General features: G+C 42.2%; 1 protein-coding gene across 1 annotated transcript in view; it reads left to right on the top strand.

Moving 5' to 3' along the window:
• The first annotated feature begins 4,289 nt into the window (after positions 1 to 4,289).
• Positions 4,290 to 21,709, top strand: part of LOC123035430 (myosin-3) — a 31,322-nt gene continuing 13,902 nt past the window's right edge. The window contains exons 1-24 of the mRNA XM_044453589.1: positions 4,290 to 4,493; positions 4,930 to 5,073; positions 5,154 to 5,310; positions 5,487 to 5,514; positions 5,621 to 5,735; positions 8,468 to 8,560; positions 9,999 to 10,062; positions 10,140 to 10,238; positions 10,546 to 10,649; positions 10,738 to 10,876; positions 11,637 to 11,755; positions 12,359 to 12,508; positions 12,929 to 13,099; positions 13,186 to 13,495; positions 13,656 to 13,732; positions 14,200 to 14,287; positions 14,381 to 14,498; positions 14,912 to 15,035; positions 15,121 to 15,257; positions 15,997 to 16,252; positions 19,989 to 20,231; positions 20,572 to 20,748; positions 21,247 to 21,392; positions 21,483 to 21,573. Of these exons, the coding sequence (XP_044309524.1) occupies positions 4,290 to 4,493; positions 4,930 to 5,073; positions 5,154 to 5,310; positions 5,487 to 5,514; positions 5,621 to 5,735; positions 8,468 to 8,560; positions 9,999 to 10,062; positions 10,140 to 10,238; positions 10,546 to 10,649; positions 10,738 to 10,876; positions 11,637 to 11,755; positions 12,359 to 12,508; positions 12,929 to 13,099; positions 13,186 to 13,495; positions 13,656 to 13,732; positions 14,200 to 14,287; positions 14,381 to 14,498; positions 14,912 to 15,035; positions 15,121 to 15,257; positions 15,997 to 16,252; positions 19,989 to 20,231; positions 20,572 to 20,748; positions 21,247 to 21,392; positions 21,483 to 21,573 (3,354 nt within the window). The remainder of the gene's footprint in view (positions 4,494 to 4,929; positions 5,074 to 5,153; positions 5,311 to 5,486; positions 5,515 to 5,620; positions 5,736 to 8,467; positions 8,561 to 9,998; positions 10,063 to 10,139; positions 10,239 to 10,545; positions 10,650 to 10,737; positions 10,877 to 11,636; positions 11,756 to 12,358; positions 12,509 to 12,928; positions 13,100 to 13,185; positions 13,496 to 13,655; positions 13,733 to 14,199; positions 14,288 to 14,380; positions 14,499 to 14,911; positions 15,036 to 15,120; positions 15,258 to 15,996; positions 16,253 to 19,988; positions 20,232 to 20,571; positions 20,749 to 21,246; positions 21,393 to 21,482; positions 21,574 to 21,709) is intronic.

Here is a 21,709-nt window from a genome sequence, read left to right as displayed (position 1 = left end):
CTAAAACGAGCTTGTACTTTAGAAGGATTCTATTGAATGGCTACTGGGCTTTATATAAATAGCTCCCTAAATCATAGCCTCACATGATGTTTTCTGTTCTACAGACTCGCTGCTGTACAGAAGAGAGGACTGTATCTTTCCCTATGTTAAAGTGCCTGCATTTTTCAAATTTCCTTTTTGACAGGCTGGAGTAGGAAGCTCTGGAAAGCTCTATTAATAGTGAAACCTGCAGTCAAAACATAGATCTGCCACTCCGAAATCATTGTCAAGTGAATGCCTAGCCTTGAAGGTTTCCTACTTGATATACTTGCCCTTTCTTTCTCTTTAGTAGGTTTTGCTTTACTCAGCACCACTTTCTTCAGCTGTTACCAATTCCCTCTTTGGTGCTGGCATAGCTGTAATACTATGGCATGCTTAAGTAGGAGGGTGTGTCTTTTTAGGAGAGTGGCAAGTCAATTGTAAACCCAAAAGGCTGAGAAAAAATATGTGTGGTAATAACTAGATCTTCATTCAGTAGTGCTCCCTTTACCTTTTGTGTTGCAGGTAGTTTAAGTCACCATTCAGTGGATTTGTGAGTCAACAAAACTCCTCAATGTGGCTCACAGTTATTTATTCCTTTATGGCCTTCCTTTTTATTTCTTATTAAAATATTTCTATATCACCTGGCATTTTAAATGTGTCCAGGTAGTGTATATCCATAGTATAGATTTATAAACGTAAGTATACAATTAAAAAATACTAGAACATAGACAATGACATAGACATAGAGAAAATCAATATGACAGGCATCAGCAATCATCAAATGACAAGGCCATTTTTTAAAAAAGTCTTCAGCATGCACCTGAACTGCATCAGAGTTGGCACATGTGTGACTTTGGAAGAGTTTTCCAGAGAATGGATGCCAGACAGAAAAAGCACTATATAACCAGGATGGTCAGCAAAAAACACTGAAAGCATTCTCTCAGTTGTTTAGGACCTTATAGGCTTTCATTCATTTATTTGCTTTGCTTGTGTTTATCTATATTTTAATTGATCTTCTTTTATGGATTCTTAGGGGTTGCAATGTTTTTAGTTTTTATAACAGTTTTAATTTGATTCTGAGCTGCCTAGAGGTGCTGTGGCACAGTGGGCAGCATAGAAATGTTTTAAATAAATAAATAAATAAATAAATAAATAAAGTCAACCTTCCTTTCAAAACTTGCAATTAGTGTCTCTCTACTCCCTTTTCTATATCACCCTTTACACAGTAGGGTTCCTTGTGTTGACATTCCACACCATTATAGCCATGTGGGTGGGGCCAACTGGGAGTGAAGGAGGACCCATGATTTCCATGCACACAGGCAGCGTGGAATCGCACACCTCAGAGGGGGGCACACATGCACACGTGCACAAAGAGAACCACAGATGATGATACTTGGTGACAAAAAAAAGAAGGTATGGGGAAGCTGTGCATCATTTCCAGTGTTATGGCTTCTTATTGTCACACACTAGTAAATGACAGCACAGTATTGATACTGTTCTGGCCAGTATCCAGTACTGCCTGTGCACCAGTGGGACCCACCATCAGTGCAACAGAAAGCCGGAACTCTCCAGACAGGAAAGCTCAGCAGCAACCAGGATAGGTCAACTGAGTTCTCTTCTGTGAGCTCCACCAACCTGTTTCCAGGACAGAACAGGTCAATGGAGTTCATAGAAGGGAGCTCTGCTGACCTATTGTACTCCAGTAATGAGCATTTTGGTTCATGTTGGGTTCACCCTAGGAAGTGTTGGTCTCCTTTTGAGCTAATGGGTCTCACTGGTGCAATGCAATAGTAGAGATGCAGGGATAGCTCAGGATACTGTCCTGTGCTGGACCCTTTGGGCAAATGGGTAGTTTCTTTAATGCTAGTGTTCTTGCTGATAATGGATGCTTGAAACTACATGTTTTCACATATGAGTTGGAGGTACTACAGCCAGTTGCATATGCAAATAATATTAGCACATGTATTTTGGAGCCCGGCCATACATGGTTAAAATATATTGGCTATAATAGGGATGCAATGATACCACTCTACTGGAGTGAGTGTGTGTGCACGTGCGTGTGCACGCATGCACAGACACATACATGATGCAAAATTTTGTCTGCCAATAGCCTCAATTACAACATTACTACCAACGTACATTTACCTAAGGAATAAAACAGCATCTCTCTCCTGCAGTGAACTTGCTTAAAAGTTCTAAGGCTTAAAAAATTGTGAAATTAAATATATTTTCCCATGTCAGGCTACCAATATTGATAAATAACTACTGAACTGGATCATTTCTATAAATACATTTAAGGGGGGAAAATAAGTGTAGAAGTGGCAAGCAGGCTACAGGGCTGGTCTCTGATTTCCAAATATAGAGAAGGGCTGAGCTTAGAGAAGAATCAGAGCCTATAAAAGCTGACGGAGATAAAAGGTTTCTTGGTGCTTCGGACTGTCAGAGGTAAGTCCCATTATCTGTCTCTCTCCTTCCACACCCATTTTCCCTAACCTCTCCCTCCTGCTGAGCGTTAACTTACAGAGTCTCCCTGTTTGTGGAAGACTTTAGAATAAGTGAATGTTAAAGAAATGTGAAGGACAGCTATCAAATAGCTGAGCCCACATACACTTTTCTTCAGTGAAGACCTCTGGGGCAAAGAGGCTCTCTCTCAATTATGCACTGTAAGCCTTTACATATGGGAAGACTGTGACAAATTCTCAGCTGTTGGGATTACTTGATGCATCACCACTGAAGCTGTCTGCTCCTTTGCAGGTTAAACATTTCATCCAGTTTTCTTCTTCTTTCTGGTGGGAGTAAATAATAAAAAGGTGAGAAATCTAAGTACGGTAACAATGTCTCCCTGATCCCAAACTGCACTTGGCTCTACCTGGGGTGTGCTGTCATTTAGCTTCACTTGCTAGATCGCTCTGCTGTGAATTGACTACAAACTGCAATGCATTTGTGTTTGTGTGCAAGGAGGGGGAAATTATTGTCTTGCATGCTGACTGCTATGCCTGTTGTGGGGTAAGGATCAGAACTATGCAAATTTAGTGGACCATCCCTTGAGAGTCCCAGTCTCTGTTGTCACCATCTCCAGTGTTTCATATAATGCACTTCATTGAAGCTGCTTGCAGCTGATGTCTGAGGAGTCCCTATTTCTAATGCATAACACCTGCAGATACTCGCCAAGCACCTGCCCACTCTGCTCAGACGACGCAGGTCAGCCAGCATCCTGCCAAGCACAGGTGGCATTTCATGTCCCAAGTGCTCTTATCTTTACACAACTGCCCTGCCCCTCCTCTTCCTCCTCCTGCGGCATACAGTAACATCCACCAGGTCTGGCTGAATAATGAGAAGTGAGGGGTATGTATCTGCTGATAGTAAGCTGAATCTTGGCCCAATCCATTCTCTGGCTTACTCAGCTTTTCAAACGGTCTGGGCCATTAACATGTGACTTGGGGAGTGGAAGGTGCCCAACAGCAGAAGTTCTTCCTCTACAAAGAACTCTGCTTAAGGCATACATAGAACTAAGCAATCTCACCCATCCATCTCAAGGCTTCCTGTGATAAGGTACCAGTTATTTAAGTTCAAGAAAGATTCCAGGAAGTGAGCCTCAATTGTTCATTTTTAGCAGGCTTGGATAGCTCCACAAAGAAGAGTGATCCCACCAAGAGATTAATCTTTGGGGTTTATGTTGCATTATGTACACATACTGCCCTAAGCTCTTTGGGAGAAGGCCAGGGTACAAGAATACACCTGTTCATTTAAAAAAATTGCAAAGTTCTGCATTCTACTCTAGACTTCAGAGTTTGCACTTGTGGAATTAGTTCATGGATGCTTAACAACCTTTGCTGTTGCTGAAGCATTGATTGTTACTAGATTTATTTTTTTCCTTATTTATTTTTGGCATCACTATTTTGCCATTTTAACAAAGTTCTCAGGGCACTTTACAGATAAAACCAAAGCAATTTACAATATGCATACTCAAATGATATCAAAGGCAAGCATTCCTTGAAAAATACAGTGAGCACAAAGCTGCAAGGAATCTTGTGATCTACCAGAAGGCATGGCTGCTGGCTTGTAGAAGACCAAGAGGAGTTTAGCATATAATGTCAGGATTATGGAGAAAGTAGTTGGGGGAGGGGAAGCTGGGCTACTGCTTTGACTACACAAACTCCTGTGCACTAGTAGCTTCAGGAGGGCAGACCATGCCTTCTTCTGCATGATGCCTCTAGTTTCTAGAGCCTTGAAGAGACTGGCCTCCTGTTTCTCTTGCAGCCGCAGCAATGAGCAGGGATGCAGAAATGGAGCTTTTTGGGGTGGCTGCCCCTTTCCTCCGCAAATCTGAGAAGGAGCGGATAGAGGCTCAGAACCAACCCTTTGATGCCAAGACCTATTGCTATGTGGCTGAGCCCAAGGAGGAATATGCCAAGGGGAAAATAAAGAGCACTGAAGGTGGCAAGACAACTGTGGATACAGATGATGGCAGGGTGAGCATTTTCGGGGGTGTCCTAGATGACGAGGACTTCTTTCTTTTCAGCAAATATGTCCCTGGTATATAAGCAGGCTAGTTTGGCTCCCAAGGAAATATATCTTTTCCATGAAATGCTTTCTTCATGTCTCAAAAGTGCACAGGCAAACCCAAGCTCATGGTGCTGTTCATTAATTCAGTGTGGTTTGTGACAAGTGCAGCATCCGGAAGACAGAGCTCCAGTCCTTGACTAATAAAGACCTTTATTGTAAAATGGCATCCTTTATTGTTAGGCTATGGACCAAGCCCAAGGGGAAAGTCCTTGTGATGCTACAAAGAGGTCCAGGGAATAAGTGGCTCGAGCAATTACATCCCTGTTGAAAGCCTTTGTTATGCATTGAACCTAGCACCATAACCTCCTCCTTCCTTATGGGAACCATTTATTTACCTTTCAGACCCTGACTGTCAAGTCAGAGGATGTGTATGCTATGAATCCACCGAAGTTTGACCGAATTGAGGACATGGCGATGCTAACGCACTTGCATGAACCTGCAGTTCTGTATAACCTCAAAGATCGCTACAGCTCCTGGATGATTTATGTAAGTGCTGCCATCCTAACACAAAGGAAGAATTCCCAAGGGGGTCAAGCATAACAGCTTTTTTCCTGGTTTCCATGCAGACCTACTCCGGTCTCTTCTGTGTCACCATCAATCCATACAAATGGCTGCCTGTGTACAATCCAGAAGTGGTGGCTGGTTACCGGGGCAAAAAACGTTCAGAAGCACCACCTCACATCTTCTCCATTTCTGACAATGCCTATCAGTTCATGCTAACTGGTACGTATGCTTCTAAACTGAAAGCAGAGTCAGTTATTATAAGCAGAACAATGCCGTGGGAACAATAATTGGTCTTAGCAAGCATCTATTGTACATCCTGGTTTTGATCTCATGATTGTAGCAGTGAATCCATAGCACAGCAAGTACTGTATTTTCTGTCTCTCTCCTTTTGACAGATCGTGAAAATCAGTCTATCCTGATCACGTAAGTTGGCACTTCAGATTCATCTATTTATGCTACTGAAATACAGTTGTGACATAGCTAATGTACATCCATTCCTCTTAACTTAATGCATAATTGTCCTTGACAGTGGAGAATCCGGGGCTGGAAAGACTGTCAACACGAAGCGTGTCATCCAGTACTTTGCAACAATTGCAGCTACTGGAGAACTAAGCAAGAAAAAGGAAACGCAATCCAAGATGAAGGTACAATGAGATGATGATGATGATGAAATTTGTACCCTACCTTTTTTCCCTGTCCCACAGAACACATGACTATTTATGTGTGTTCCTTCTCCCCATTCCACTTCCCCTGCCAGAGCCCTTTGGGGACAACATGTGAAAGGTAAACTGTGAAGGGAGCTACTAGGCTACCAGAGAACAAGCGCAAGGCTGCCTGCCTTTGCTGTTGAGTCAGATGAGGCTTGCTTCCAGATGAAGCATTTATTGTACTTGATGGGATTTTACAAGGGCATCCACAGATAGTGACATCTCCCTTTTATAACCCTCTCATGCTTTTCCTCCACTTCTTCCTCTTTTTCTTTTGGTTTTGCTATAGAAAGTCTGTTAAGGACAAAAGTCCCCATTTTCAGATCCCTTTTTACTTGCAGGGAATAATTAATATACTACCTATATGAACTCCAAAATTCATGAGCATGAATACCCAAGATAAGTAATTTGTCCTGATATGAATCAGAAGTGAATCGGGCTCCCTGAATCCATCCATCCTCCCTCCCTCCCTCCCTCCCTCCACATTTCAGGATCTGAATACTCCTTGACAGTATTCAAGGAGCAAGTTAAGCAGTGGTTTCTTGCACACTTAGTCACAGTGACCTGAACTGAGTGAAGGCTCTGCAAAGTTGGGCTTGCCATGGGCTGTCCTCTCGCTCCTTAACCATCAGTCCTCCAGCTGGTTCTAGCACATATCCCAGAGGACTTTGCACCAGAACCTGCCTTATCTTCTCAGCCCGCCCTGCTCCCTGCTTTAATCATCACAGCCTTTGCATGATAGTTTTTGGATCCTCACACATTCACAGTTGGGGGGATGATGATGAATCTGTCTTTCACAAGTGAAGCCTAGGCTGCCCAATAGGTAAAGTCTTTTCCAGCCAATTTCCTTACATGTATTAGCTGTCAAAAAACCCCTCCAAAAAAGGTGGTGGGGGGGAACAGGTATTTGACAAGGACGTTGACTAGAAGAGGATGCCTAAAGGCTAATTTATGCACAGTTGTAAGGGACTGGGGAAGAAATAACAGTTAAGGAAAGGAGGCACTGAGTACAATTTAGAACAACTGAAAATGGAGGCAGAAAAGGCAAAGGAGTAAGTGCCTCAAAAGTGGAATGGGGTTGTGGAGGGGGAACACACAATATTTCTACCTTGGCAATGTAATTCTCTATGCTTTAAGAATGGACCTGTCAGTTTTCCACTCCTTCGACACTTCGTTGACTCTCCAGCTGCTCCAGGAAGGGCAGATACGAATTCCCTTCACTTTTCATGGCTCCTTTTCAAAGCACTTAACGGCAGTTAATGCAGTTCTTTGACAGCTTCTTAAAAAACTCTAGTTAGGTATTTGTAGGGGACAGAGTGAATGGGGCCCATGGGGGAGACAGTTGTAAACACTGCTGGTACTGGCATCCCATTTGCTCCACTTTGCTTGGCCACCTTCCAAGAGTTTTGTTTTTTTAAAATAGACCAGAATATTTGCACATGTGTTTGGAGTGCGAAGTAAATGGAAGAGAAATGCACAGAAACTGAGTGTCTTGGAAATAAGTGGAGGGAAAATCTGCATGCCTGCAGTAATGCAGTAGCTAATATGTTTACTTCCCAGCCCTTGAATTGGAACACATCTCCCCCTCATTTACTTCCCAACCATTATATTTGCATATATTTCCCAGTATTAAAAAGTCTATATATTCCCAATTGTTATTTAAAAAACAAATTGTTAAAGGTGGCAGAATGGGTTGGAACAAGTGGAATGCAACAGCTCCCCGTGTGAGGTTCCATTCACTCAGGTCCATTCAGCTGCATCCCCAGTCAGAACTGTCAGAGAAGTGGGTGAGTTAGCACTCCAAAAAGGAGTGGAGATAATCCCTTACCTTTCTGGACTAACTGCAGAGTCAAGAAAGTGTTGGAGAAGTGGAGACAATGAGAGCTGCTAGTTCCAGCTCTTAACACTGAGAGAATCACAGTGCTAATTGGGAGATATTGCAAACTCCTCAGCTTTCCATGCACCTACTTCTTCCACTGTTTCCCCATCTTCCCTGCTTTTTCGTGGTGCAAATGGGCTCCTCCTGACCTTTAGTGTTATTTTTCCTCCTGCTCTTTGTTAATCAAGTATAAATTGCCTATGTACACTCTTGTCTGGTCAATTTCCTACCGTTTCTCTACTGTACTACAGGGCTTTCTTTGACAGTTGAAACATACCAAATTGATCAGGCAAGAGTACTCATATTGAGCAACTACACATTTGGGAAAGACTGACAACAACAACAACAACAAAACAACAACAATAATAATGAAACTTTTGTATACTTTTGTGCAATATTCAGATTGAGAAAGTTATTTTTAAGAGTGGCAAGCGAGTGACAGTCATTCCAAAGTGCCATTTGCGTGTTGGTGGAGGGGCAGCCACTGGCAACTGCATGGGCCAGATGGCAAAGAGTGTCTGTACCCTATCTTGACAATCATGGTGAAACTGCTTTCCTCATTTCAGATGTCAGGACAACCCAGCATGGACTGAACGACACCTAGGACGAGCCATGGGTTGTCAGGGTGGCTCTTTTCCTGTGGAAAGTGGTCTGGGTTCACATGACACAGCAACCCATCATGGCTAGCCACCCATGATGGATTGCAGTGTCACATGAACCAGATCAATCGCAGCTATAGCCATGGTTTTGTTTCTTGCTTTTCTCATATTTCTTCAAACATGTTTAACAGGGGACACTTGAAGATCAAATCATCAGTGCCAACCCTCTTCTAGAGGCTTTTGGGAATGCCAAGACTGTGAGGAATGACAACTCTTCCCGCTTTGTAAGTTGTGCAAATTTTATGGGTAGGGAACCTGTAGCCTGTGTCCACTTTGGCTGTCCTGTTGTCCTCCTCAAGCCCCCCACCCAGCTTGGGAAAAGATTTCCCTTGGTGTCAATGGAAGGTGCCTTTTTTAAAGTCTAAATACAGTGCATAGGGTGGCAAGGGAGAGGTGAGGAGAACTTCCCTCTGTGCATATTGTGACCCCAGCCTGGAGGCAGTGATTTGCCTAGTCCTTGACAGAAGGCTTTTTCCACTTCCACTTGTTGGATGGCCATGTCTTCTTTCATGTGCTGGTGTTAAATGTGTGTGCTGCATGTCATGTGTAAGTGTGTGTGTATGTCATATTGAATGAATGCATGTGTAAGAATGGACATGTGCCATATGCTGCACGTTTGTGTGGATGCCTAAGGGTGCAAATGCAGGATAGCCCTTCCTACAGTAGCTTTGGCCTTACCTGCCTATTGAGAGGCATCTCTGGCATGCAGGCTCAGAAAGTTAGCCACAAGGAAATGCAGCCCCCTGGCTGAGAACAGTCCCCACCCCTGCTTTAAGTTTTGAAAACTCACGATCAGTTTTTAGGCGACAATGTCTGTATCAAGATGCATTGTTTACATTTCGCATTCTCAGATAGATCATCAAAATGTTGCACTGAGAAATGACCAGGGGAGGCTGGTGGCTCCGATGCCAGGAGGGGCTCCTGATCCTTATCCATGGTGCCCCATGGTGGTGAACCTGCTTGAGGGATGAAATTCAGGGCCAAAGATAGCTCCTGTGAAGCTCACAATAATGGATGTGAGGATGAGGAGCTCCACTGACATAATTGTCACCAGCATCCTCTGGGAATGCCACCTGAAGAGAATCGGTGCTCTAAGCTGCTGAGGACTTAACAGACCATACTCAGCTCAGATTGTTCATGCAAATTTGTCCTTGATAAGTTCCAGTAAGCTTTCTAGTTCTAAGTGTTGGAATTTTAGCTTCATTTTGCTTCAGCAGCCTCCATTGGTTTATTAAATCTATCTCCTTTTAAGAAAGCAGCCGGTACTGATATTTTGGTGGGGAGGGACTGGGCACATCAAGGAAAGCAGAAGACAATAAACAAACCTGAAATCCAGCAGCTCTAATGCACACATGAAACTCCTCATGCACATTTTTTTCCTTTTTCTGTGCAGTGAAATGTTCTATGTTGAGAATTTCCTGCAAGAAAAAATGTTTGCATTAAATAACTTTTGAGAGCAAGAACTCAATATCTCTATTTATAAATAATGCTTGTTTCCACCATTTGGTTTCATAATGGAGTTTCAATGCAGCTAATAACCTTACTTTGAAAAACCCTACCAAAAACCAGAAGGCACACTATTCCAATTAAAAATCTAATATTGCTATGTTTCTGGAAACCCCTGGATGTGTGCAATGAAAATTCCCCCTTTGTACTTTGCAGGGCAAATTCATTCGGATTCACTTCGGTGCCACTGGAAAGCTGGCCTCTGCAGATATCGAGACCTGTAAGTTGCCGCATTGGAACACAATTTAGTGTACATCAAATTGAGCTTGTGAACATTAAAGTGAATCTCTGTTGCAGATCTGCTGGAAAAGTCCAGAGTAACCTTTCAGCTGAAGGCTGAAAGGAGTTACCACATTTTCTATCAGATTCTCTCCAATAAGAAGCCAGAACTGATTGGTAAGTATGATTCTTACTGACTGCCTTTCTGAATATCTTAGGTTATCTGGTAAGACAGAAGGATTCTGTGGCTTTATTTATTTAATTAGTTTTATTCCATTTCTATGCCTCCCCGTATGTGTTCACTTACAACTGCTAAGAAATATGGAGGAAATTTCATTTCTTTTTCAAGACCATTTGTGCCCTAGGCACAATGACTTGAGATTAATCTTAGTAAAGTCCCATGGAGTTCAGTCATATTGAAATGACTGTCTTTCTGTCTTTCTCATTTTATATCTGGATCTAAGATGTTCTGCTTACATTTCAGAAATGCTTCTCATCACCACTAACCCTTATGACTATCCATTCATAAGTCAAGGAGAGATCGCAGTCCAAAGCATTGACGACCAAGAGGAGCTCATAGCAACAGATGTGCGTATAAGAAATGATGATATCCTCCTCCTCTTCCTCCTCCTCCAGTTACAGACTAATTGTTTTATCTGATTACCACATGTTACAGACAGCTATAGATATCCTGGGTTTCACTGCGGAAGAGAAAGCTGCAATCTATAAATTGACAGGGGCAGTGATGCACTATGGAAACATGAAGTTTAAACAGAAACCCCGAGAGGAGCAGGCAGAACCAGATGGAACTGAAGGTAATGGATTTATCCCACTCCCTTTTCAGAAAAAGCTATTTGTTTGTTTGCTCCTGTAGATGAGAACTTTTAATGCAATGTACAAAATGGAAAGAGTCACATTAATACCCTGAATAATAATGACTGGAATTGGATACAGCTCTTCTCATAGGTTGGCAGTGAAGTCTTCTCTTTCCACCAAAACTGAATTTCTTGCAATTTTCCCATGCTTTCTCAGTTGCTATAGTGATTGAGTATACTGATTGGAGCTAGGGATATAATGAAGAATTTTGGAGAGAGAATGGACTTTCTCTTTCATTCTGTGAAAAATTTCCCATGGGATTCAATTGTCACTTTCTAGTTATTTTAGAGATTTCCATAAAAGTTTCAATGTTGGGACATGATTTATTTATTTAAATTTTAATTAATGTATTATATTTATATACTGCCTTGTTTCCTGCAAGAAACCCAAGGCAGCTTACATAATTCCTCTTCTCCATTTTATTCACACAACAACCCTGTGAAGGAGGACACCCTGAGAGGCAGTGACTGGCCCAAAGTCACCCAGTGAACATCATGGGGACTAGAGTGGGGGATTAGATCCTGGGTCCCCGGAGCCCCAGCCCAGCACTCCAGCTACTATGCTGTATTACCTCATGCTGTGCTTTTACAGAAGTTTGAATGTCACCCCATTGCTGAAGACTAGCTCTGCCAAGTGCACTGTCTGTAGCATCCAGGATCCTGGTCATCCTGAACATACTTCCTATGTTCTGTTCTATAGAGGCTGACAAGGCAGCTTATCTGATGGGCCTGAATTCTTCAGATCTCTTGAAAGCCTTGTGCTTCCCCCGAGTGAAAGTGGGGAATGAATACGTGACCAAAGGTCAAACTGTGGACCAGGTGAGTACATGCAGCAGGTTAAAAGCATTTGCCAACTTTCTTGAAGAGCTCCCAGGCAAGGCACATGACTTCTTTTCAGCCTGTGCTTCACTGGAGAGTGGTCAGTTTGGCGAAACAGCTGGACACTCTTTCCTACCTAGACTAGCATTACTGAAACACTATTTAGCAAAGGAAATGCTGGTTAGAAAAGGGTTACAATAACAGAGGAACAGGGTTTGAAGCAAGCAGAAGCTAAGATACAAAACACATGAAAACTTCTATCTATATGATACCCAGTACAACTCTCATCTCCTTCTTTCAGGCAATGTTTTTTTAAAGACCTCTACAATGGACTACATTTTGATTGGGCTATCTTTGACCACCGTGTCATAAAGCCAGTTGTGTTATCCACCCACCCTAGCAGGGAGAATTTCAAAGCAGAATGATCCAATATTTAAGCTACATGTCTTCCGTGTTGGGTTTCTGAGGAAAGATCAGTCTTAGCTCATGCCATTATTCCTGAGTTGTTCCAGTCTCCCAGGCCAGGCCAAGAAGTGGCTTGCCAATTCACACTACACATTTAGCTGTGTGCCTGCTGCTAATTGTCTGGACTGCTACCCACAGGTACACCATGCTGTCAATGCCCTTTCCAAATCTGTCTATGAAAAGCTGTTCTTCTGGATGGTCGCTCGGATCAATCAACAGCTGGATACGAAGTTGCCCCGACAGCACTTCATTGGGGTGTTAGATATTGCAGGTTTTGAAATCTTTGAGGTATGGAGCTCCATTGCAACCTCTTGACTTTTTTGTAATAGCTAAATGTCCTTTTCCTTCTGTACTCTCTCCCAGGGAATTAGTGTAGCAGGTGACACCATATATAAATGCATATATAAATGTTGTACATAGATACATGAGAACGAGGGAGTCAGTGGCAAGAATAATTTCCTAGTGCTGTAAACATTTTCTGCCTGCATTGGAAAGACTGTTCTAGTCTTTGTCCATTTGTTTTTCTCTGGAAGAAGAAATAAGAGGGTCAAAGATCCAACCCAGCCCCAGAGAAGATGAATTCATTAGCAAAGAAAAACCCTAACTGCTCCCTCTATCTATGCTTCAATCATTTGCCTTCAATGAACAAAGAACTGTTTACCTTGTATCTGTGAGGTCAAAGGGATCACCTGTATATTCTGGTGTTAGTTCAACAGCTTGGAGCAGCTCTGCATCAACTTCACCAATGAGAAACTGCAACAGTTTTTCAACCACCACATGTTTGTGCTGGAGCAGGAGGAGTACAAGAAGGAGGGAATTGAATGGACTTTCATAGACTTTGGCATGGATTTGGCTGCCTGCATTGAACTCATTGAGAAGGTACATTACAATAGGTTCTTATGCACAAGCACACACTTCAAAGAAAGACGTATCTGAAATAAAGTTCTGTTTGTATTTCCATTTAGCCAATGGGCATTTTCTCTATCTTGGAAGAAGAGTGCATGTTTCCTAAGGCAACAGACACATCTTTCAAGAATAAGCTTTATGACCAGCACCTTGGCAAATCTGCCAACTTCCAGAAACCCAAGCCTGTCAAAGGCAAGGCTGAGGCCCACTTCTCCCTAATACACTACGCAGGGATTGTGGACTACAATATCACTGGCTGGCTGGAGAAAAACAAAGACCCCTTAAATGAAACTGTTGTGGCACTCTATCAGAAATCATCAATTAAGATTTTGGCTAACCTTTATGCCACCTTTGCTGCCCTGGATGATGGTAAGCCATAGGAACCTTTGGTTTTCTTGCCCAGTTCCTTTGCCACATGTGTCTCAGAATGATGGCAGCCAGAGTCACCTCTGATGCCACACATGGTTAGAAAATTATCTACAGAAGCTGAAGTAAAGCTAGCTAAATCTACTTATATTCTGTTTTCTAGCGGAAGGTGGGGGTGCTAAGAAGAAAGGAGCAAAGAAGAAGGGGTCCTCTTTCCAAACTGTGTCTGCGCTGTTCAGAGTAAGTCTTACAGAAAGAATACAGTTGCTTGTAACTAGAAAAGTTACAGGACATGCCTAATGCAGTGAATATCTCTTTGCAGATACTTTTATTAAATTAGCTAGACAAACTCTGTTTAAATTCTACCAAGAGCAACATATTGTTAGCCCAAATTATGGGGGACCATAGGTGTGACTAATGCTGTAGTGTATCTGGAAGAGGGATGTATCACTCATTGATGCATCTGACTTGATCCTTTGTTGGACACTGGATGTAGGCCTAAAATGGCCATAAATAAGAGGCTGTAAATCTCAAGAACCAAAATATCAGGGGGACAATATTTGCTCCTGCAGTAAGTTAAAATTAAAAACTGGTAAACAAACAAGTATCAATATATTTGGATCCAATATTGGATACAATATAAGGCTTGAGTGGCATTTTAAAAGTTGTTTATTTAAGGAATTTCAGTTGCTCTGTTCAAATTACAGGAAAACTTGAACAAACTGATGTCCAACTTGCGGACAACTCACCCACATTTTGTGCGCTGCATCATCCCCAATGAAACCAAAACTCCAGGTAACTTATAGAATCCAGTGTATGGATTTCCAGAAAGATGCCAGCAGAACACCAGCAAAAGCTGCTTTCCCTCCTTTCTTTTCTCTCGCACAGGTGCAATGGAACACAAGCTTGTCCTACATCAGCTGAGATGTAATGGAGTGCTTGAAGGAATTCGAATCTGCAGGAAGGGATTTCCAAACAGAATCTTATATGGAGATTTTAAACAAAGGTCTGTCAGCAAAATCTTCTGTGATCTTCCAATCTGCACTGAGGCCCTTGTTAGAAAACATTGTCTAGAAAGCTAGATAATAGCAACACTTGTGCTCAACTTGCCTTGAACATTATGTTATACCCTACAGTTTTGAATAGGCAATGTTTACATGTAAAAACTATATATTTTTGTACTGTATTGCACCAACTCTGGTTTTGCCTGTGGAACATTCTTTTTACTTTACTTACCGTCTGGAGAAATCTTTGGATAGACACCTTCTTAACCTCCTCAGACTAGCTATAATCCTGTGGTTTCTGATAAAGTATTAGCCAAGCTATCAGAAGACATTTGAAACATGCCAGTAGTACAGCACTTCCTTTTCCTCTACTGATTTCAATGCTGAGATGACCTACTTGTGTTTAAATGGACAGATACCGTGTCCTGAATGCTAGCGCCATCCCAGAAGGCCAGTTTATGGACAGCAGGAAAGCCTGTGAGAAATTGCTGGGATCCATTGATATTGATCACACCCAGTACAAATTTGGGCACACCAAAGTAAGCACCTTTCTCTTCTAAGATCTCAGGCATGAGCTTTAAATATATGCAAGGCTGCAACTCTACTTTGCATTCTTTTTTTCAGGTGTTCTTCAAGGCCGGTTTGCTGGGTCTTTTGGAAGAGATGAGAGATGATCGTCTGGCACTGCTAATTACTCGCACACAGGCTATGTGCAGGGGCTTCCTTATGAGAGTGGAATACCAAAAAATGGTGGCAAGAAGGTAGAATGGCTTCCTCTTCCACAGCACTTGTTCTTTTATGCCTCAACTTGTACCTCGAACTGCCTTTATACTTGCCATGCCCCCTTCAAAGCAGCATGGAAAATATCAACACATACCTGCCCATGCAGTGGGATGTTCCCTTCTTTGCCCCCCAGAATCCCCCATGTGCTCCACAAGTCTGGTCAAGAGGGTCCTTCAAACCTCCAGTGCAGATCTGTGGGGAAAAAGATAGAGCTGCAGGATAAAAGGGACTCACCAGTGATGCATTGTCCCACTGGTGGACAGATTGTATCAGTTAGATTCCATAGCCTGCAATGGAAATATTGAATAGGAATGTTTGAAATGGTACTCTTGAAAGTTCTATCATTTTTGTACATGTTGCAGCCATGTAAGTCTAGCCTGTCCCTTTTAATCAAGTTTCTTGTGACTTTGAAGCATGTCTTGCCACTGTTATCTGTAGAAATGCTGGCAAACTGCATGTTGTAAAGGCATCTGTTTTGGCCTCTCTTGGAATTCTGTAATTCTAAGTGGTACAGATTTTTCAGAAAAAGTGTGCATGCACATTATTCTACTATGAGTTAAGGAAACTGGCTGGATAAATCAATCCATATTCATTTGAATATTTATAGATAGAGCCTTTGACATATTGTCACTGAAGCCTCATTAAGGAACTCCAGAGCTTTGCTTAGGAAACCGTATTTTCTTCAGTGACTAACCCTGTGGTTTGGTTTCATCTCAGGGAAGCTATCTTCACCATTCAGTACAATATCCGCTCATTCATGAATGTCAAACATTGGCCTTGGATGAAGCTGTTCTTTAAGATTAAACCCCTATTAAGGAGTGCAGAAGCAGAAAAAGAAATGGCCACAATGAAAGAAGAATTTCAAAGAACCAAAGAAGAACTTGCCAAATCTGAAGCCAAAAGAAAGGAACTGGAGGAAAAAATGGTTTCTTTGTTGCAAGAGAAAAATGACCTGCAGCTTCAAGTACAGTCTGTAAGTAATTCACAAATACCCTCCCATGGTCAGTGTAAGGAAATCTGATGCCCTAAATGTATTATCAAAGTAAAATGGTTATTTTTATTTTAATTATATTCCTGCCCCATACATCTGGTGATCATACATTGCTGTAGCTTACAACAATCTAAAACAATACAGCTGACAACATGTTTAGTAAGAATACAATCCAGAGTGAGAGCTTTACCACCATGTGGGGTGCGGGTCCACCCTGAGGCTCCACTGGTGGCTGCAGAAAGGCCTTCTGCCACCCATGTTCCTGCTGGCAGCAGTCACAGTAGGCCACAAAATGAAGGTTTCCAGGCACAGGGAGGAGAAGCTTTGGGTCTGGTGGATCCAGAGTCCCTCAGATCCTCTGTGAAGCCTAGGATCAGTCCTCTTACCTACCCAAGCTGGTTTCAGTGGGAGGTATTTTTTAAATTTAGCAATTAATGAGTGAAGACTTACCTCCACCTCGACTACTTCTCTTCTGGCCAGACTCCAGCTGCTGTGGCAGCTCTGTGGAGGATCTCCCCACCAGGGCACAATAGGATAGCTCTGCAAAATAGGGAAGCCAAGACCACTTATAAAAGATTTAAAATAAAACCTCAGAACTTAGCAGGCAAAAGTATGCTGTGAAAAACATTCACTGGCCAGTGGAAGGCAGCCAGAAGGAGAACTCCCTGCACTTTGTGGTGTGTTGCCATATTGGCAAAGCCATGGAGAAGATCCTAACTCTCAGCATCATCAGCTGTGCCTCCACCCTAGTGAAACAGAGAATGGCCTCTTTACCTGATTATACAGAAAGGGCAGGTTGGTACAGTGGGGAGGCAATCATGTCTCCTGAACACACGCCATTTATAATTTGATCAGAATCACTAGCCATCTGAATGTGTCTAGAAGGAAACTGGCAACCAGTGTGGAAGTTCAGGCTAAGTGCAACACGGTCCCGTGGGACTGCACCCATAATTGTTCTTGTCGCTGGATCAACTGCAGCTTCCAAAGTCAATGCAAATGTAGCACCATGTGCCATCCTGATGTGTCGTTCCTAACGTTGCTCGAAGATTTCATTTGACCTACGTGTTTAAGCAATCAAGCCTACTTTGCAGTTCCCAGACAAATATATAGAAATGCACATACAAAAACATGCATTTAATGAATGCAAAGTGCATGTTTTTAAAAGGTGTGCTCATACTAAAATGCATATGCATGTATTTGAAAAGCAATTGTAGACTGATGTAGAAACAGAGCTGAACTGGCATGAAAGACATGTGAAACTGACATGGACTGAAACTAGAGTGTTCCATTCATGTTGCCATAGCCACTTCATTTTCCCCTCAGGAACAGGTGCAACAGGTACAACAGTTTAAATTTAACAAAAACACTCCATTGCTACCTAGTCATCCAGATGCAAACCTTAACACAGGAGGGCCCATAAACTGTGAACATCATTTTTAAGGGGCATACAGCCTAATCCAAAGCAGGCTAGATTCTATTTCCAGAACCTGTCTCCCTCCTGACTGAGAACACATTTGTGTTGTATGGGTTTTCAATTTATTGGCTCATCTCCAGCCTGTTGACACTTCCAGGCACTGGTTTCAAAGCCCTGATTAAGTGATGTCAAACTCCCAGGATCTTGTCTTCAGGCTCTACAAAATGAAATTTAAATAAAACAGCTGGATAAGAAGATACAAAAGGAACACTATAGGAATTGCTATAACCATGCCATCTAATTAGGGATAGGTGCAAGGGAATTTATCCACCATATGCCTTGCAAAACTTTCACAGCAGTCAAACAAGTCCTCTTTGGTTTTAACTGGTTCCTGATATAATAGATCTTCCATCCTGCAGAACAGAGGTTCCCAAACTCTTTTTCACTTGCATACCCCTTGGCAGCCTATTTCCATAAATTGTAACCTTCGTATGAATAAAATATTTTTAATTAACATAGCTACTGTTTATTTCAAATTTATATGTTGTAACTGTAAACAAACACCCAAATATTAGGATTAAAGGGCAATGGAGTAATAGGTGAACACAGTGCATATATATTTAACTTCAAAACTCAAAAGAATTTTCCGCCATTATTTCTTCCACATACCCCTAAATGTCCTTGTTCACAACGCTGGGAATCGCTGATGCAGCATAATGCCTCTGTGTGGATGCAATGGTTATGGAAAAGCAGTTTATTTGTTGCCATCATCAGCACAGTGTAGGCCTCAAATATGGGCTCCAAGCTGTGTTTGATCAGATCTATCCAGATGGGTTTCCTCCATCATCATTCTAGCCACCAACCACACTGCTTTGTTTCCCCAAGCTATCTGGAGAACCAAAGAGCGTGCGAGGAACGATTGTGTCAACTGTCCATGTGTCACAGATTGGCCAGAGCTTTATAAAACGACAGGAAACTCTCCCACTGCAGTCCGGAAGCCATTCTTGTCAGTCACTTGCCTGCCCATGTTAGTCATATTGTATTGTCTGATGGTGAGCAGATAAATGCCTTAAGGAGAATTACAAACAATGCATGAAGACTCAGTCAGTCTCCTGCTGTTACTCCACCATCCCATACAATGAAAGCAAAAAATATAGGTAATACTACTGGCTGCTGTAGCTGCGAGCCATCAAACGTACTACTCAATACATTAAAAATATGAAAGTGGTCACCACAAAACCCAGTGTTGACTTCTGTTGCCTGTGTATGCCTCTTTCACCCCCCACATGCTGCTTTCACCCCCACACCCCAGATCACAACACGTCAGACCCCATCCCTTTCCAGAGACTTTCTTTGCGCCGCCTCTTCATGGGAAGCTGCTAGGAAGGACTCTATTCTAAATTCTGGAATGCTGCTACTTATCCAGGCACACCCATCTCAGGCTTCCCCTTTCCAGAGGCTTTGCCGTATGCACAAGCCTTCCTTGCTGTCCTCTTGCATGACAGCAGCAGAAGGCCACTCATTCTTGGCGTATGGGAAAGAAGAAGCCCCTGTACCAGACACTATCATGAAACTAGCTTCGTCTCCAACATGCTGTCTTGCGCAGATGCATAGGTCATCTCCTAGATAGAGTATTTGGTTTTGCTTAGTTTGAGAAATAACTCTTGAAAACAAAAAACATTGTCATGGTTGGAGAAGCTAACACAAGCAACCCTCCGATTCTTTCTCAGTAAGTCAGGCAAGAAGCATTCAGCAACCTATAGCCCTAAAGATCACACAACACCCTTCTCCTCTCTCCTAACCCTTTCCTCCTCTGGTATTGCTCACCTTCTCCTGTTTCTGTGTCCCCTTTCTTCTTTGATTATATAGAAGCCACAGAGGCAACTTCATCTAACTAGCACCTCTGTGTTATTAAAATTATATAGAGGAAAGCGGCAGCATAGTGGGAGAATATTATGAAGTTGGATTTCGTCCTGGATGTTGCAGTGTGATAAACATTAATGGGTTGGGTTCAAAGAACTACCCAGGAGCCCCTGCCTGCAGCCAGCAGGATTTTTGGCTCCCCCTGCCCCCACTAAAATGTCAAACCACTGAGTTCTGTCGTCTTACAAATGGCAAGCCATGCCATGCAGCACAGTTTGGGAAGCTCAAGTCTTGTTTTCATAGAATAATAAAGTGCTTGTTATGTTAAAATGTGAGGCTGTAAGTTAACTTTAAAGGCAGAGCATTCTAGAAAGTGATAAGCTAGTATTTTGCCTGCTGTAATGGAAAAATAATCAATATCATGCTTTTTTCTCTAAAAAGGAAAGTGAAAGCTTGGCAGATGCTGAGGAAAGATGTGACCAGCTGATCAAAACCAAAATTCAGCTGGAGGCTAAAATCAAGGAACTGACAGAACGAGCAGAGGATGAAGAAGAGCTGAATGCCGAGCTGACGGCCAAGAAGAGGAAACTAGAAGATGAGTGTTCTGAGCTGAAGAAAGATATCGATGACCTTGAGCTAACACTAGCCAAGGTGGAAAAAGAAAAGCATGCCACTGAAAACAAGGCAAGCACTTCAGTATTGCTTTTGAACAGCCATTTCACCTTTACGTTCCCTTGCCTGGCAAGTTTAGGAAATAAGCATGCTGAGCTACACACAATCCAATTCTTAAAGAATTGCTATACAGCTTGCCACTGCTGTGTAACAAATGGCCACTTGTTACAACTGAGCAACCATTTCTTGGTTTGTGTCTCCATTGGAGCAGTTAATGATAGTAAATTGCAGGCAAATGTCAAGAGAGGGAATATCTAATTGGAGCATGCACTGGTCCTGCTCTAATCATTTCTATCCTAGGATTGTTGTCAGTACTTCACCACCATTAACAACGTTGTGCTGTGTCCTATAGGTGAAGAATCTAACAGAAGAGATGGCAGTTTTGGATGAAACCATTGTGAAATTAACTAAGGAGAAGAAAGCCCTCCAAGAGGCCCATCAACAAACCCTTGATGACTTACAAGCTGAGGAAGACAAAGTCAACAGCCTCACTAAAGCCAAAACCAAGCTGGAACAGCAAGTTGATGATGTGAGACAGCTCATTCTAGTGACCACTGAAGTCTCAGTGCATTGCTTTCCAAATCAATGAAACATATATTTGAGCCTTGCCCAAAAGAACCTTATAGATAATTAGGGCAGAGGGCCTTCCTGGTAGTGTGCATTCTTACCTTGGCCCAGGTATAAATATATAAGATAGAAAAAGAGAACACCAAAGCATATTTTAATGACCCTGATCTGGGAAGAAATCCTGTAGAAGCAAACCACCTGTAGAACAATTGTGGATGAAGAGCTTTCCAGTGACAATATTAGTCTGGGGATGTGGGAGGCTTTTTACCTCCCGACTTAACAGGGAATGCACACTGGAGGAAGTGTTGAAAAACCCTCCTATCTCTGCTCACAAATGTCAATTTGTTGCAGGAAGGCTTATTTCACATTTTGTGAATCCTGAGTTTTACCAGGCAACAAATATTGCTTGCCCTAGAAATATGTCTCTGAGACTGCTACTCACATTAAACTTATGTTGCAGTTGGAAGGCTCCTTGGAACAGGAGAAGAAAATCCGCATGGATCTTGAAAGAGCCAAGAGGAAGTTAGAAGGGGACTTGAAACTTGCCCAGGAATCTCTCATGGATCTAGAAAATGATAAACAGCAGCTAGAAGAAAAGTTGAAGAAGTATGGAATGTGTACATTGTAGTTGGAAATTAAACTGTGTTCCGAGTATTTTCTCCTTTAAATTAAACTGCATCTCCTGTTCATTTATAGGAAAGACTTTGAGTATAGCCAACTGCAAAACAAACTCGAAGATGAGCAAAATTTGGGTATCCAGCTGCAGAAGAAAATAAAAGAACTACAGGCATGAACTGTTTTCATCCCATCTTATTCTTATCATTGTTACTGAATGAAAATGTTTGGTTATCATTAACTTCTATGAAAATGTATGAATGTCTTTCTTACTATAATGCTGAAAATTTGCTAAATGAAAACAAAGT

Source organism: Varanus komodoensis, unplaced genomic scaffold (genome assembly GCF_004798865.1).
Source record: "Varanus komodoensis strain SLA01 unplaced genomic scaffold, ASM479886v1 scaffold7_1, whole genome shotgun sequence".
Classification (NCBI taxonomy): Eukaryota; Metazoa; Chordata; class Lepidosauria; order Squamata; family Varanidae; genus Varanus; species Varanus komodoensis.
Note: the sequence above shows the minus strand (reverse complement) of the source record. Positions and strands in the feature narration are given on the sequence as shown.